The sequence below is a fragment of the Oenanthe melanoleuca genome, chromosome 18, assembly GCF_029582105.1.
Source record: "Oenanthe melanoleuca isolate GR-GAL-2019-014 chromosome 18, OMel1.0, whole genome shotgun sequence".
NCBI classification, from domain to species: Eukaryota; Metazoa; Chordata; class Aves; order Passeriformes; family Muscicapidae; genus Oenanthe; species Oenanthe melanoleuca.
The window spans coordinates 289,649-301,724 of NC_079351.1; the positions used below are offsets into that span (position 1 = coordinate 289,649).

The following is a 12,076-nucleotide window of genomic DNA, read 5'->3' on the forward strand; positions in this document are numbered from 1 at the left end:
GGCACAGGGTTGCGGACTCAGCCCTGCAGCACAGGCAGTGCCCAGCTCTGGGACACACCTGGCTGGCACAGGAGCTGTGGGACATGCCCTGTGCAGGCAGACATTGCGTGTCTGGGCAAGGGATCCTCCTTGGGGCTGTGCTGGGGGCTGCCCCTCAGCACCAGGGGACACCGGACATTTCCACAGGACACCCATGGGCTGGGGCTGGCTTGAGCTCCCTGAAAGGTCCCCATCATTGTGTGGCACACGTCATAGGACCGCCCTTGCTGGGCAAGGCCTGGTGGCCAGCCTGGCCCCTCTGGGGTGGGGGTCCACAGCAGGGTGTTGCCACAGCAATGCTAGAGCAAATGGCGCAGGGCACGGCCCCGTGCCATGACCATATTTACCTTCCCAGAAACTGCTTCGTGCTCCAGCAATTTGCCTCAATTAGGCTCGTTACCGCGTCAGGAAGGCCGCAGTGACGCAGCGGCTGCAGGGCCGCTGGCTCCGCGGGGGCTGCAGGGCCGCTGCGACACCGTGCTGTGAGCAGGGTGTCCCTGTCCCCATCCCTGCTCCTGGAGGTCTGGGCAGACCCCCAGCCCTGTGCTCCCCTCCCCTCACCTGTTCCACCACAGTCCTTGTGTTCTCACACCCCACGGTGCCGCTGCCCCACAACCCGAACCCGCAGCCCAGAGCTGCTGTCCCCTGCCCCTGCTGCTCCCGTCCCGCTGCCAGAGCTGCACTGGCTCTTGGGCGCCGGGTCCGGCTCGGCCAGGGCAGACAGCAAGTTGTCGAGTAAACAGAGGAAAATTACTGTGTGCTGGGCTCCGCACGGGCTGGGCCATTGCCGTGCCACGCCAGCCCCGCCGGTGGCTCGCTGTGCTCGGGACCCCAGACAGCGCGGCTCCGGGGCTGCGGGGGCGGCGGGGCCGCGGCTGAGGCTGGTGCTGCGACGGGGGGGATTTACCGAGGGACTGCCAGGGCACAGCTCCAGCTCTCAGCCCCTGCTCAGCACGTCCTTGTGCCGGGCTCTGCACGGCACTTGGACACCGGGGACCATCACCCGCTCGGTGGCAGGCGGGGCGGGTGACGGGCAGTGCCCACGGGGGTCACGGCGGGGCGGCTGTCTGTCTGTCACCCTCGGGCAGCGTGAACCCAGCCGGGGAGCAGCACCGGCCTAATCCCCACACACCAGGCGATTGTGGTGCCCAAAGCTGCGGCATCCGGGCTTAGCGCTCATGTGCGCAGCACAAGCCTCTTAGGCCAGCGCTGTGAGCCGCCCCGGGCAGCCCGGCCTGCGGGCACACGGGTCCCGCAGCCCCGCACCCGCTGCTGCCACCGAGCGCAGCGCTGCTGCCCGGCCACGGCCGGGGCCAGCTACCGGGAGAGCGGGGGTGCCGCGGGCAGAGCCAAATGATTTAATTAAGGGCTCCTGGCAGCGAGAGGACAGAGCCGATTAGCGGCCAAAGGAAAGCGTGTGCAGGGGGAGCTGGAGCCCCGGCCGGCAGCGCTGCAGCAGCTGCTGCTGCTGCATGTCTGCCCCGCTCACTTGTGCGGCACTGTGGGGCAGCAGCGGGGCTGCAGGGCTGGGCTCAGGCACTGGGGCACTCACTGGCGCTGTCTTCTGGTGAGCCCACCCCTGCCAGGTCACTCAGCTCCCCATCCATGGCTGTGGCTTGGGAGTATCTGTGGGGTGCTTGGGAGCACAGTCCATACATGTGCAAAGTCCCCAGTGTCCCCAGTCCCCACAGCCCACAGAGAGGCACACACGGAGATGGCCCTGCAGCCCAGCACGGGCCCACACCTATTTACAGATATGACAGATAAATTACAGCACTGCGCACAGGGACTCGAAGGTGCACGAGGGCAGCACCACAGGACAAACTCCCACCCCCACAGATCCCCCTGGCCCCACAGTTCCTCCTTCCAGAGGTCCAGGTCCCACTTGCCTGCCTCACTGTGTCCATTGTCCATGTGCCCAGCCCAGGGTGGCAGGTTCCAGTGCCCACCAGCACCTGGGGAGGACGTGGCAGGGAACGGCAGCATCCCAGCGGCTCAGCACAGCCCTCCCACCTGGCTGCGGGCTCAGAAGTGGCTCTCGGCCGTGGTCTCAGGAAACTCATAGCAGTGGTGATGGCCCCCCAGGGCGAGGTGCTCAGCAGTGCTGCGCCCGCTCCTCTCCAGGCGCTGGGAGCTGGGGTGCGGGGCCAGGCTGCGCCCCAGCCCGTTGGCACAGCCGCTCACCAGCTGGTGCTTCTCGCAGGTGCTGCCAGCGCCGTTGCGGGCACTGGGTGCGTGGCTGTAGGTGTGCTTGTACTCCTCAGCCAGGTCCTTCCCCAGCTTCCAGCGCTGCCACCGCTTCAGCAGCTCTGCCTGCACCTGCGGGCAGCAGCTGTCAGTGTGACCCCACGCCCCTGCTGCCCATGCCCCCGCTGTCCTGCTCACCTCCTTGTTGACAAAGCAGTAGAGAATGGCTACCAGCATCCCCTGGGAAGAGGGAGGAGAGGCGTGAAGCACAGAACCAAACCTCAGTCTAGTCCCTCCTGAGACTGAGTCTCCCCATGGAGGGCTGGGCTCACCTGGAAGGAGCTCAGGAAGAGGTCGAAGAAGAGCTTGACGTAGCGCAGCGTGCCCTGGGCGTGCTCGTCTGTGATGAAGGCAAAGACCACCTCGTGGATGCCCAGCAGCGGGATCAGCGTCAGTGTGGACTTGGCCAGCCTGTGGAATGGGGTCACCGGGTGGGCACACGTGCGTGTGCACCACAGGAACACGGGGTGAACCATGTGCAGCCCCCACCTGAACTTGTAGTCAGTGTAGCGCATCTGGTGTGCACGGAGCTTGGAAACAAGGATCTGAATGATGCGGATGAAGATGAAGAAGTTGATCTGCAATGGAATGGAGTGAGCCATCAGGGGCACAGGCAGAGCCAGAGGCAGGGACAGACAGAACACCTCTGTTCCCCTGCCCTCAGCAGCCCCTCTCACACCATCTTGGGGCCTGTGAGACAGATGTCGAGCAAGGGGCTGCAGTGGGCTCACCAGGATGGCCAGGAACACGGGGAAGCGAAGGATCCACCAGAAGCCCATGTTGTTGTTCGTGGACCAGCACCTGCAGAATGGAGGGATGGGGACTGCCAGGAAGCCCCTTGACCAGGCAGCTGCTGGAGTCTGGCATGGTATTGGCAGCCTGAACCAACCAAGCACTAAGGCCCAGCACCCTGCTGCTAGCATGGGCAATGGTGTAGAGTCTCTCCAGGGCCATGACAACATCCCTCAGTCCCACATGCACCTACCTGTGCCCTGTGCCCCCCTCCAGCTGGTACTCACTGTATGTTTTCGTAGAGGAACTTCACAATGACCCAGGGAATGAGGAACAGCATGGGTGCCCCTGAGGGGAGGAGAGCAGAGGGCAGGTGAGGCACAGCAGGGACAGCGTCAGGGGGGCCAGCTCACCCATACTCACCCCAGCCGATGCACAGGTAGAGGGTGAAGTAGCTCCTCTCGGAGAAGACAGCCACCACCAGCAGGTTATGCAGGTAGATGCCTTCCACCAGCAGCCAGCAGTAGTTGGCCACGATGCCGTACTGCATGAAGACCGTGGCTGCCCGGCAGCCCGCAGCTGCCTGTGGGCAGGGGTCAGAGCTGCAGCCCTGCCTGTGTGTGTGCCTGTGCCCCCAGCCCCACCAGTGCCATCTGACTCCAGTCTCACCAGTGCCCCACACCAGCCCTGCCTGGCCCTGGCCCTGCCAGTGCTGCACTGACCTCGTCACTCAGCCAGATTTGCACGTTGTAGCCGTCAATCTTGTCACTATAGTGGGTCTTGAGCAGGGCGTCGATGACCAGCACAGAGACGCCCTTCAGGATGAACGAGGCGAAGAGGTTCATGTGGATGTAGTTCCTCATGCAGTGCAGCTTGCTGCGGATTTGAAGACCATTGTCAATGCCTGTGTGTGGACCCCCGGCCTCCACCTGCCCACTCTGTGGCCAGCCATGCCCAAAGTCCCACCTGAAGCCCAGCAGCAGGGCCAGGGCAAGCAGCAGTGCACATAGGGACACAGAGTAGCCCACAGTGTACATCACCTTGAAGCTGCCATAGGTCTTGGCAAATTTTTCCTGGAAGAGGAGGGAGCAGGTGAGGGCAGGGGCAGATGGGGGGCAGGCAGGGGGGCAGGCAGGGACCCCCACACCCCTGCTGCCCAGGTCTGCCCACCTGAGCCTTTAGGTCCTCGTCATCCTGCTCACACTGTGTGGCATCGCGCAGGGACTGTCCCTGCGGCCCTGTCACCCACTGTCCGTCTGGCCCACAGGTCTTGAAGACGTACCTGTGCTTCACTGTGAGGGGAGGGGATGGTGGGCTGGGATACCAGCCCCAGCACCCCCACGGGCAGCGTGCACTGGTCCAGCTGTGACCTGGACACAGGCTGTGACACAGAGCACAGGTGCACCCATGTGTGAACACACTGCACAGGTGCACACATGTGTGAACACACTGCACAGGTGTACCTGTGTGTGAACACACTGCACAGCTGCACGTGCACATCTCCTCCCCACTGTTACCTTTCTGGTACCAGGGCAGGAACCAGGGGCAGGGCACACTGGCTGTGCTGTTGGGCATCGTGTCGGGCCAGCATGAGAACTTGTCGAAGGTGCGGTTACAGACCAGCTCTGCAGAAGGACAGGAGCTGGTGGCGCTTTGGCCTCACCCCCTCTCTGGGTGCCAGGACCTCCACGGCCCCTCTGCTCTGTCCCCATCATGCTGGGACCCCGTGTTGGCTCGCCTGCCCCATCCCCATGTCAGTAGAACCCTGTCCCCACCCCATCCCAGCAGAGCCCCCCTGGACCCCCAGGCACTGACCTGTGGGTGCGGGCAGGCGGCTCATGTTGCGCTGGCACTCCTCGCTGTACTCCTTCCACCTCTCAACCACATTGTCCGTGATCTGGGCACAGGGGCCCTGTGGGCACCAGGGAGCATCACCTGGCACAGGTGTCCTGCTGCAGGGACAGGCTGTGCCAGGCAGTGACCCACCTGGGGACAGCCACAGGCGAGTGCAGGCTAACATGCCATGCCTGCCATTCTGTGCCATGCCATGCCATGTCTTGTGGGTGGCAGGGGAGGCAGAAAGGGGCATCAGCTGCCATGCCACATGCCATGGTGAGGGATGGGGTGGGATGGGGTGAATCGGTGGCAGTCCTGTGGGGGTTGTGGGCTGAGCATGGGACAGGGAACCCTCGTGTGTCACAGCCCATCCTTACCTGGCAGTAGAGCAGCAGCACCAGGAGGGTGAGGAGAGGTGGCTGGGACATCCCTCCTCTGGACCACATGCATGGGACACAGCGCAGGGCACACAGCTTCCTATTGGCCCTCAGCAGCTTCTCCACCCTGGTGGTGATGGCCCTGGCATGTGGGCAACCCTGTGCAAGATGCCTGGTCACGGGCACTCCTGGGACAGAGCTGGGGGACATGGAGCTGGGGCCAGGTGGGGCTGGAGGTGGCCACACTGGCACAGAACCAGCCCCAGTCATGGTGCCTCACTCCTGTCCCCAACCCCACCCAACCCTGCTTGGTGTTCACATGTTTGTTCATTTTTGCACCAAGCAGCTGTATTAGCCTCCCCAGGGTGGCACTGGGACAGTGACCATGCAGATTCTCTGCCTGCCAAGCCAATTTCAGCCCTGGGTGGCTGGAGTGCAGCAGCAGTGCTGCTTCCAGACCCCACAGAAAACCTGGATTGGTGCCACCCCACACTGCTGCTGGCACCCAGCGGTGCATTGTTGCTTAGTCCTGAGAATGCAGGAGCCCCACGGCAGAAGGGACCCCTCCTCACACCTAAGCACTCTCTCAGGCAGAGAGGCTGGCACCTGGGCTCTCCCCCTCTCCATGGACTCTCCTGCCTGGGCTGCTAACACCCAGCCATGATCAGGCAGCAGGGATGGGGACATAACCCGCAGGGATCCTGGCTTGTGGGGCTGCTGTGGCTCCAGGACAGGCTCAGCTGGGCTCTGCCCCTGTAGGTCCATCACCCCCAGCTCCAGGCAGTGACACCTGACGTGGTGTCCGGGAGCTCCACAGACCACGGCTCACGAGGTGCTGTAATTCCCTCCATCCCCCTAAGCCGGTTATGGGGCTCCTGAGCAGGATTTTGGCTCTTCCCACAAGGGCCCATTATGGCAGCAGCCCCATGGCACAGCCCAGCTGGGGGGATGGATGGGATGGACAGCAGTGCCAGTGCCACCACAGGCACTGTGGCATCACCCCCAGCCCCTGGGCACCAGCCAGAGCGCCGTGCTCCCCGACCAGCTCTGCTCCCAGGGCTCGCTGCTCTGTCTGTGCCTATTTTTATCCCTGGGAAAGTCGTGTTTCCTCCATCCGTGCAGACCCACTTGCCATGTCGCAAGTGGCTGCCGGGGAAGCTCATTAATCAGCGCATGGGGCTCCAGATGCAGCTCGGGGAGCAGGACCTGCGATGGCCTTATTTAGCCAGTCCCAGGACAGAGGGAAGCGTCTCCTGGGACAGCTCTCACTGGGTGGGCTCTGTGAAGAGGGACCTGTGTTGGGTGCCCACTAGCCACCTGACCATTCCAGAATTCCTGGGTTTGTCATCACCCCAACCCCACCCCTGCAACACTGTCACCCCACCAGTATCCATGTCCTAGTCCCTCTCCTATCCCACCTCGGGATCCCTGTCTCTTTCCTCCTACACTCCCATGCCAGCATCCCTGTCCTTGTCCCCCTGGTAGCCTGATCCCACCATCCCTGTGCCCCCTCCAGCCCCACATCATCCCTACCCGTCCCATGCTGCTGCCACCTATGTCCCAGTCCCACGGGAAGATCCCAGTGCCCGTCCCTGGCCCAGCATCAGTCCCTGCCCTGCTTGGGAATGCTCCTCCAGCTCCATGGGTCACAGTGCCTTGCTGCAGCCCCTCTGCGCAGCTGGGTAGCAACTTTGGGGCAGAGGTGTCGCTATTTTTAGTTGCTGCAGTGGGATTTAGCAGCAGGGAGGCCTCTGCCCTGGACTCCCCCCATCTGGCAGCCGCTCCCCGGCCCTGGCCCCTCTGTGGCCAAGCCGGGCAGACTGCACTGGGTGAGGGGTCCTGGCACGGGGGCCAGTCATGCTCCTCACCCCGGCACGGGTGTTCCCCTCACCCTGCCCAGGCCCTTTGCCCCAGCTGCCTGAGGCACTGCACAGCCACGGCACCAGCCCCATTACCCACAGGACTGGGGTCCCTGCAGGCTGGGGGCTGTTTCCAGCAGACCTGGGCGTGCAGAAGGAGCTGTGGACCAGCTCTCTCTGGTCTGGTGCCAATGGGCAGTGGCAGAGAGGGAGCAGTGGCTCGTGTAGTGGAACAGCAAGGTCTGGGGTGGCCGGGGCCCTCGGCAGCACAGACACCTCCCCTGGGCAGTGCCCAGCAGCAGTGCCTGCAGTGCCTTGGGCAGCAGCTCTGCCAGCTGCCCCTCCCAGCCGTGCCCTGGCTGCCCGAGGCAGCACTGCAAAGGGACCTGGCCCCACACTCTGACCACCTCCTCTCACTCTGCTGTGCCCAGCTGGCTCACAGTGCCACATTCCTTGCCCTGGCACCTCATACCCAGCTGGGGCCAGGCTTTGGAGGATCCCCCACCACACCAAGTCATAAGCAGAGGGTGCAGGGTGCCCTGCCCGGTGCCTCTGAGGGGCTGCAGTGCATGGCTGCGGGGGCACAGGGGACTTTTGCCCCACGCTGGTGTTGGACAATGCGGTGTGTTCCTGTGTCAGGGTTCTGTGGCTGCTGGCCCTCATGGAGCCCAGGCTGCAAACACCCAGAATGGCTCCACTTGGAGCCAGAGCCATGAAGAACAGACCTTGTGCTGGGAGAGCAGGAACAAGGAGCCAGCACTGGGATGGCTACATGCAACACCACTGCTGGTAGCCCCAGTGCTGGGGGCCAAAGGGGTCAGACACAGGCACCATCATCTGCCCTCAGAGTGGGGCTGTCACTGCATCTGTGTTTGCCTTCCCAAGCCAGCAGTGCCATCCCCTGCAGCCACAGGGGCAAAGCAAGGACCCCCGTTCCCCTTGACTGGTGCCCTGTGGCCCCCAGCTGACCTGCAGCTCATGGCAGCTGCCATTGGCCCCAGGGTGGCCAGGAGGCAGGGGCCAGCCCGGGCAGGGCGCAGGGCAAATTGAGGACATGGGTGCACTGCTGCCATGGCATTGCACCAACACACAGGGAATGGATGGGAAAAGGCCTGTTTTAGGATTTTGCTCCCCAGTGATGGGTGTGCAGCCTCCATGCTAACCTGCAGCAGCTCTGTACCAGCAGGGACCCTCACTGGTGGGCTGAGTGCCCAGTCCTGCTAGGAAGATACTCTTTCCTCATCCTATCGTGGTCATTTTCCCCTGGGGATTTTGCCACTCCAGACCCTCTGGCTTTGCTGCCATTGCATATGTGAGAGAATGAGCTTCACATCTGGGATCACTGCAGCCTGCAGTCACATGGATCAGTGGCTTGGTAAAGTCTCCATTGGACACTCATGGGTATCTGCAACGTGACCTGGGAGCACCGTGGCACAGCCACAGCCCTGCACAAGTGCTGTGAGGCTGGTGCAGCCTCCCAGAGCCTGGTCCCACAGGGCTCCTGCCTCCCCAGAGGGGTGGGCACTGTGAGCACAGCCCTGCACCCAGCACAGCCCCGTTGGCTTGGAGCAGCTGTGGGGGCTGTGCAGCCTCTGGACACAGGGATTAGCCCCCTGTGCTAATGCAGTGCTTTCCACGGCTGGCTTGGCTTGGAGCTTGGAGCTACATGCCAGCACGGCAGGGGCTTTGGCACTTGGCAGGGGAGGGGACGGTGCTGGGCCAGAGCTGATGCAGTGCCAATGCCAGCCTGGCACTGCAGATACTGCTCCACTTTCCACGCAGGCCCATGGCAAGGCTGGGGGAATGGCCATGGCAGGGAGGCCAGGAGGTCTGTCCTGCACTGTTCCTGCCCTGTGTCTGTGCCGGAAGCTTGGGGATGTTTCCTACTCCTCAGTTCTTTCCTTGAGAACTAAGTACAAGGAACTTTTGGCAGCAGAGGAGCAGCTGAGCAGCCCGGAACAGTCCTTGTGCTGCAAGGCTGTGACTTGTTTGCACGGAGCTACACGATTGTGGAAGTCCTGAGCGGCGGCGCACGGAGCGAGCCAATGTCATCAGGCACTGGTGATGTCGGATTCTGGGCCACCTTGGACCAAGAAAACCCAAACCAGCCCTGACAGTGTTTTTGTCAATGGCAAAGAGGACAAATACTCTTTGCATCACCTCCACTACTGCCTGGTCACCACAAGGCATGGTCGGGGGCACCTGCACAGCTGCTCTGTACCAAAGAGGGACCATGATACAGCCTGGCAGCAGCCAAATCACCTTGCTGCCCAGCTGGCTCTGGCATGGGAATGCTGAACCTCACCCGGGCTCAAGGAAAGGAGTGTTTTTGTTCATCACGTTGCATGAAAACCTACGAACCACAGAAGGAAGGCACAAGAGGCATGGTGTGACACGTGTAGTTAACATGTCACAGGGGAGGCACAGGGCTGGGAAAAGCCTAGGAAAAGGTCAGTGCAGACAGGCTACTGCACACACTCCCCTGCACTGGGAGCTCCACCCACCCACCCGAGCAGCAGCTCTGCAGCCCCAGGTACAGCCAGACACCAGCCCCAGCAAGGCAGGGGTGCTGCGGGGTCCACACAAGCCCAGCCATCCACTGGCACCTGCTGTGCACAGGCATTATCCATGTTTATCTACCCTAATGCTGGGGTAGATAAACAAGGACATGGGGATGCAGGACAAAGGATGCACTGGTGGAGCACGGGGGGATGGAGCTGAGCAGCCATTCCATCTCCCTGTGCCCGGCTCCCCCTGCCCCTGCCCTTACCTGGCACAGAGAGGTGCATGGAGATGCTGTGCTCTGTGGCTGGTTTCAGCCCTGTGCTGCTGATCAGGGTTTGTGGTCACATTTTTTCATTAACTATTTTTAATCCACATTTTGCCTATTCTCCATTCAGCCTTTTTTCTTTTCCCCTCTCTAGGCAACAGAACATTAAAAAAAAAAAAAAAAAAGTGCACCGCAGTGTGCGGAAAGGAGCAGGATTGGTGGGAAGCCATAGGAGCTGGCAGCTGGGGCAGCACTAACACGCTGACGAGGGGTCCTGCAGGCCCTAAATTTTCCTGCCGATGCACAGACAAAATCACAGGGGCAATCACTGAATTTGGTGTGGGTCAGGACACCCGTGGCAGGCACTGCTGTGCAGGGTGCTGTGCCGCGGGATGCGCGGCAAGGGCTGAGCAGAGCAGATGCTCCGTCCTCAGGCCATTCTGTGCGAGGGGAGCAGGCTGACCCCGCGCTCTCTGCCTCCCTCACCACCCCCAGGGAAGCGCAGTGCCGGGCAGAGGGGACCTGCAGCAGCTTTGGAGATGCACTTGCAACCAGGAGGACGGCAAGGTCACATACCCGACATGTCCTGGTTAAACAAAGCCATTTACCAACACCGTGTTGACACAGCAGAGCTCGGGACAGAGTCACAAAGGGCACTCGCACCAGGCCCCCGTAATACCCAGAGAGCTTGGGGAAAGCTGGGAACTGGCAAAGCGTCCCCTGCTTCGCCCCCTCGGCAGGAGACCGATGGCACTGCTGTGCCCACAGCAGGAGACCACGCGCGTCCCTCCTCGACTAAGGGCTGCCCGGGAATCACTCCCACCGCGACGGAGTTCGGCTGCAATCACAGCCCAGGGTGCTGCGAGTCTGACGGCAGCGCCCGTGCCCAGGGACGCCAGAGGCAGCGGTGCCGGGACCCCAGAACAGCCGCGTCCCGGGGGCTCCCTTTCCCCGGGGCCGGTGCCCAGCACCGGGCGGCCCCGGGAGCTGCTGCTCCGGGGTCCCGGGGCTGCGCAGTCGTCACTCGAATCCACATCCCCGCGACGGGACGTGCGACACGCCGAGCTCCGAGCCCGCGGCCGTGGGCGCTCCCTGTCCTCCTCCCTCCCTCCCTTCCCCTACCTGTCGGGGCTGGGCCGGCGGCGGCTCCAGAGCGCATCTCGGGACCGGCGCGGACCGGGTCCGGCGCGCTCGGCGAAAACTTTAGCGGAGCCGCGACGGCAGCGGCGGTGGCGATTGAGGGGGAGGGACCGGCTCGGGGGGAGGGACCACGGGCTGGGAGCCGCGTCCCGCCGCCCCGCTCCTCCCGCCGGCACGAGGGGGGCACAGCCCGGTGCCCCGGCCCCGCCCGAGTGTTTGCGCTGCCCCCCGCATCACTCGCGGGCGCTCCCGGGAGCTGCGGGAGCGCCGCCACTTGCGGCGGGGCACCGGCTCCGCTCGGCTCGGCGGCGGGGACGGCTAGACCGCGCCAGCCCCGAGGGAGCGGGCCGGGGCTCCGTTCCCCGCGAGGTTTCCCCGGTCCCAGCGCACCGCCCGCCCCTGCCGTGCCTCGAGCTGGAGGCCCCGCCGCGGGAGCGGCTCGGACCCCAGGGACCCGGACGGATCTCGGCCGCGCCGCCGCGAACCGCCTCGACACCCGCGCTCCGGCCGCCGCCGGCGGTGACGGGTCAGTGTTTGCCGCCGCTGTCCCGCTACAGGTAAACACAGCCCAGAAAGAACGACGCACCGGGACCGGCTGGCTGGGCATGGAAAGGGATCCAGGGGAGCTCCCGGCACGAGCACATTTACCTTGGGCCGTGCCGGCCGCGGCAGCCCAGCCCCGGGTTCCCCAGAGCTGCCTTCGCGGGGTCCCGGTCCCGCTGGCTGGAAATCCCCGTGGGTGTGCGCAGAGGAGCCCAGGCACACGCTGGGACCCGCGGGTGTCTTGCCATTGCCACAAGGACTGGACCATTCCAGGCCGGGACGGGGACTCTGGGGAGGACTGGCAGCCCCCAGCCCTGCCTGGTGGCGGCAGAGATGTGCCCTGGGGAAACCCCTCAGAAGGCTGCGGGGCCCTGGCAGAGGGCAGGGTGGGACCGGGGGGCAGCAGCACAGGCACGGCCCATGTTCTCCGATGCTCGGGAGATAAGCAGTGCCCTCGCACTGCAGCTGTGGGCGCTGTGCTCGCGGCTGTGTCTGGCACATGCTGTCCTGCCAGTGTGACTGCTGCAGCGCAG

The 12,076-nt window shown here is 63.7% G+C and overlaps 1 protein-coding gene across 2 annotated transcripts; it reads right to left on the minus strand.

The window, feature by feature from the left end:
• Positions 1-1,754: 1,754 nt before the first annotated feature.
• GCGR (glucagon receptor) lies at positions 1,755-11,111 on the minus strand. 2 transcript variants are annotated; one of them, XM_056506252.1, is made up of 14 exons: positions 10,983-11,111; positions 5,232-5,430; positions 4,834-4,930; positions 4,536-4,643; positions 4,189-4,310; positions 3,985-4,091; positions 3,741-3,894; positions 3,442-3,601; positions 3,306-3,366; positions 3,018-3,087; positions 2,776-2,864; positions 2,559-2,697; positions 2,425-2,466; positions 1,755-2,358 (listed from the first exon to the last, which is right to left on the minus strand). In XM_056506252.1, the coding sequence occupies exons 2-14, from the start codon at positions 5,298-5,300 to the stop codon at positions 2,065-2,067; spliced, it is 1,512 nt and encodes a 503-aa protein (XP_056362227.1). In that variant the 5' UTR covers positions 5,301-5,430; positions 10,983-11,111; the 3' UTR covers positions 1,755-2,064. The 2 variants fall into 2 exon arrangements, with proteins under 2 accessions (XP_056362227.1, XP_056362226.1); XM_056506251.1 differs by having other exon boundaries at positions 5,232-5,390; positions 10,983-11,062.
• Positions 11,112-12,076: the final 965 nt, after the last annotated feature.

What these genes read in the sequence shown, in the direction of transcription:
- GCGR (XM_056506252.1), bottom strand. Translation starts at nt 5,300, where the DNA reads ATGTGGTCCAGAGGAGGGATGTCCCAGCCACCTCTCCTCACCCTCCTG. An exon ending in GCCCTGCTGCTGGGCTTCAG is followed by an intron (nt 3,895 to 3,984) that starts GTGGGACTTTGG and finishes TCAAATCCGCAG; the next exon opens with CAAGCTGCACTGCATGAGGA. An exon ending in CCGTGTTCCTGGCCATCCTG is followed by an intron (nt 2,865 to 3,017) that starts GTGAGCCCACTG and finishes ATTCCATTGCAG; the next exon opens with ATCAACTTCTTCATCTTCAT.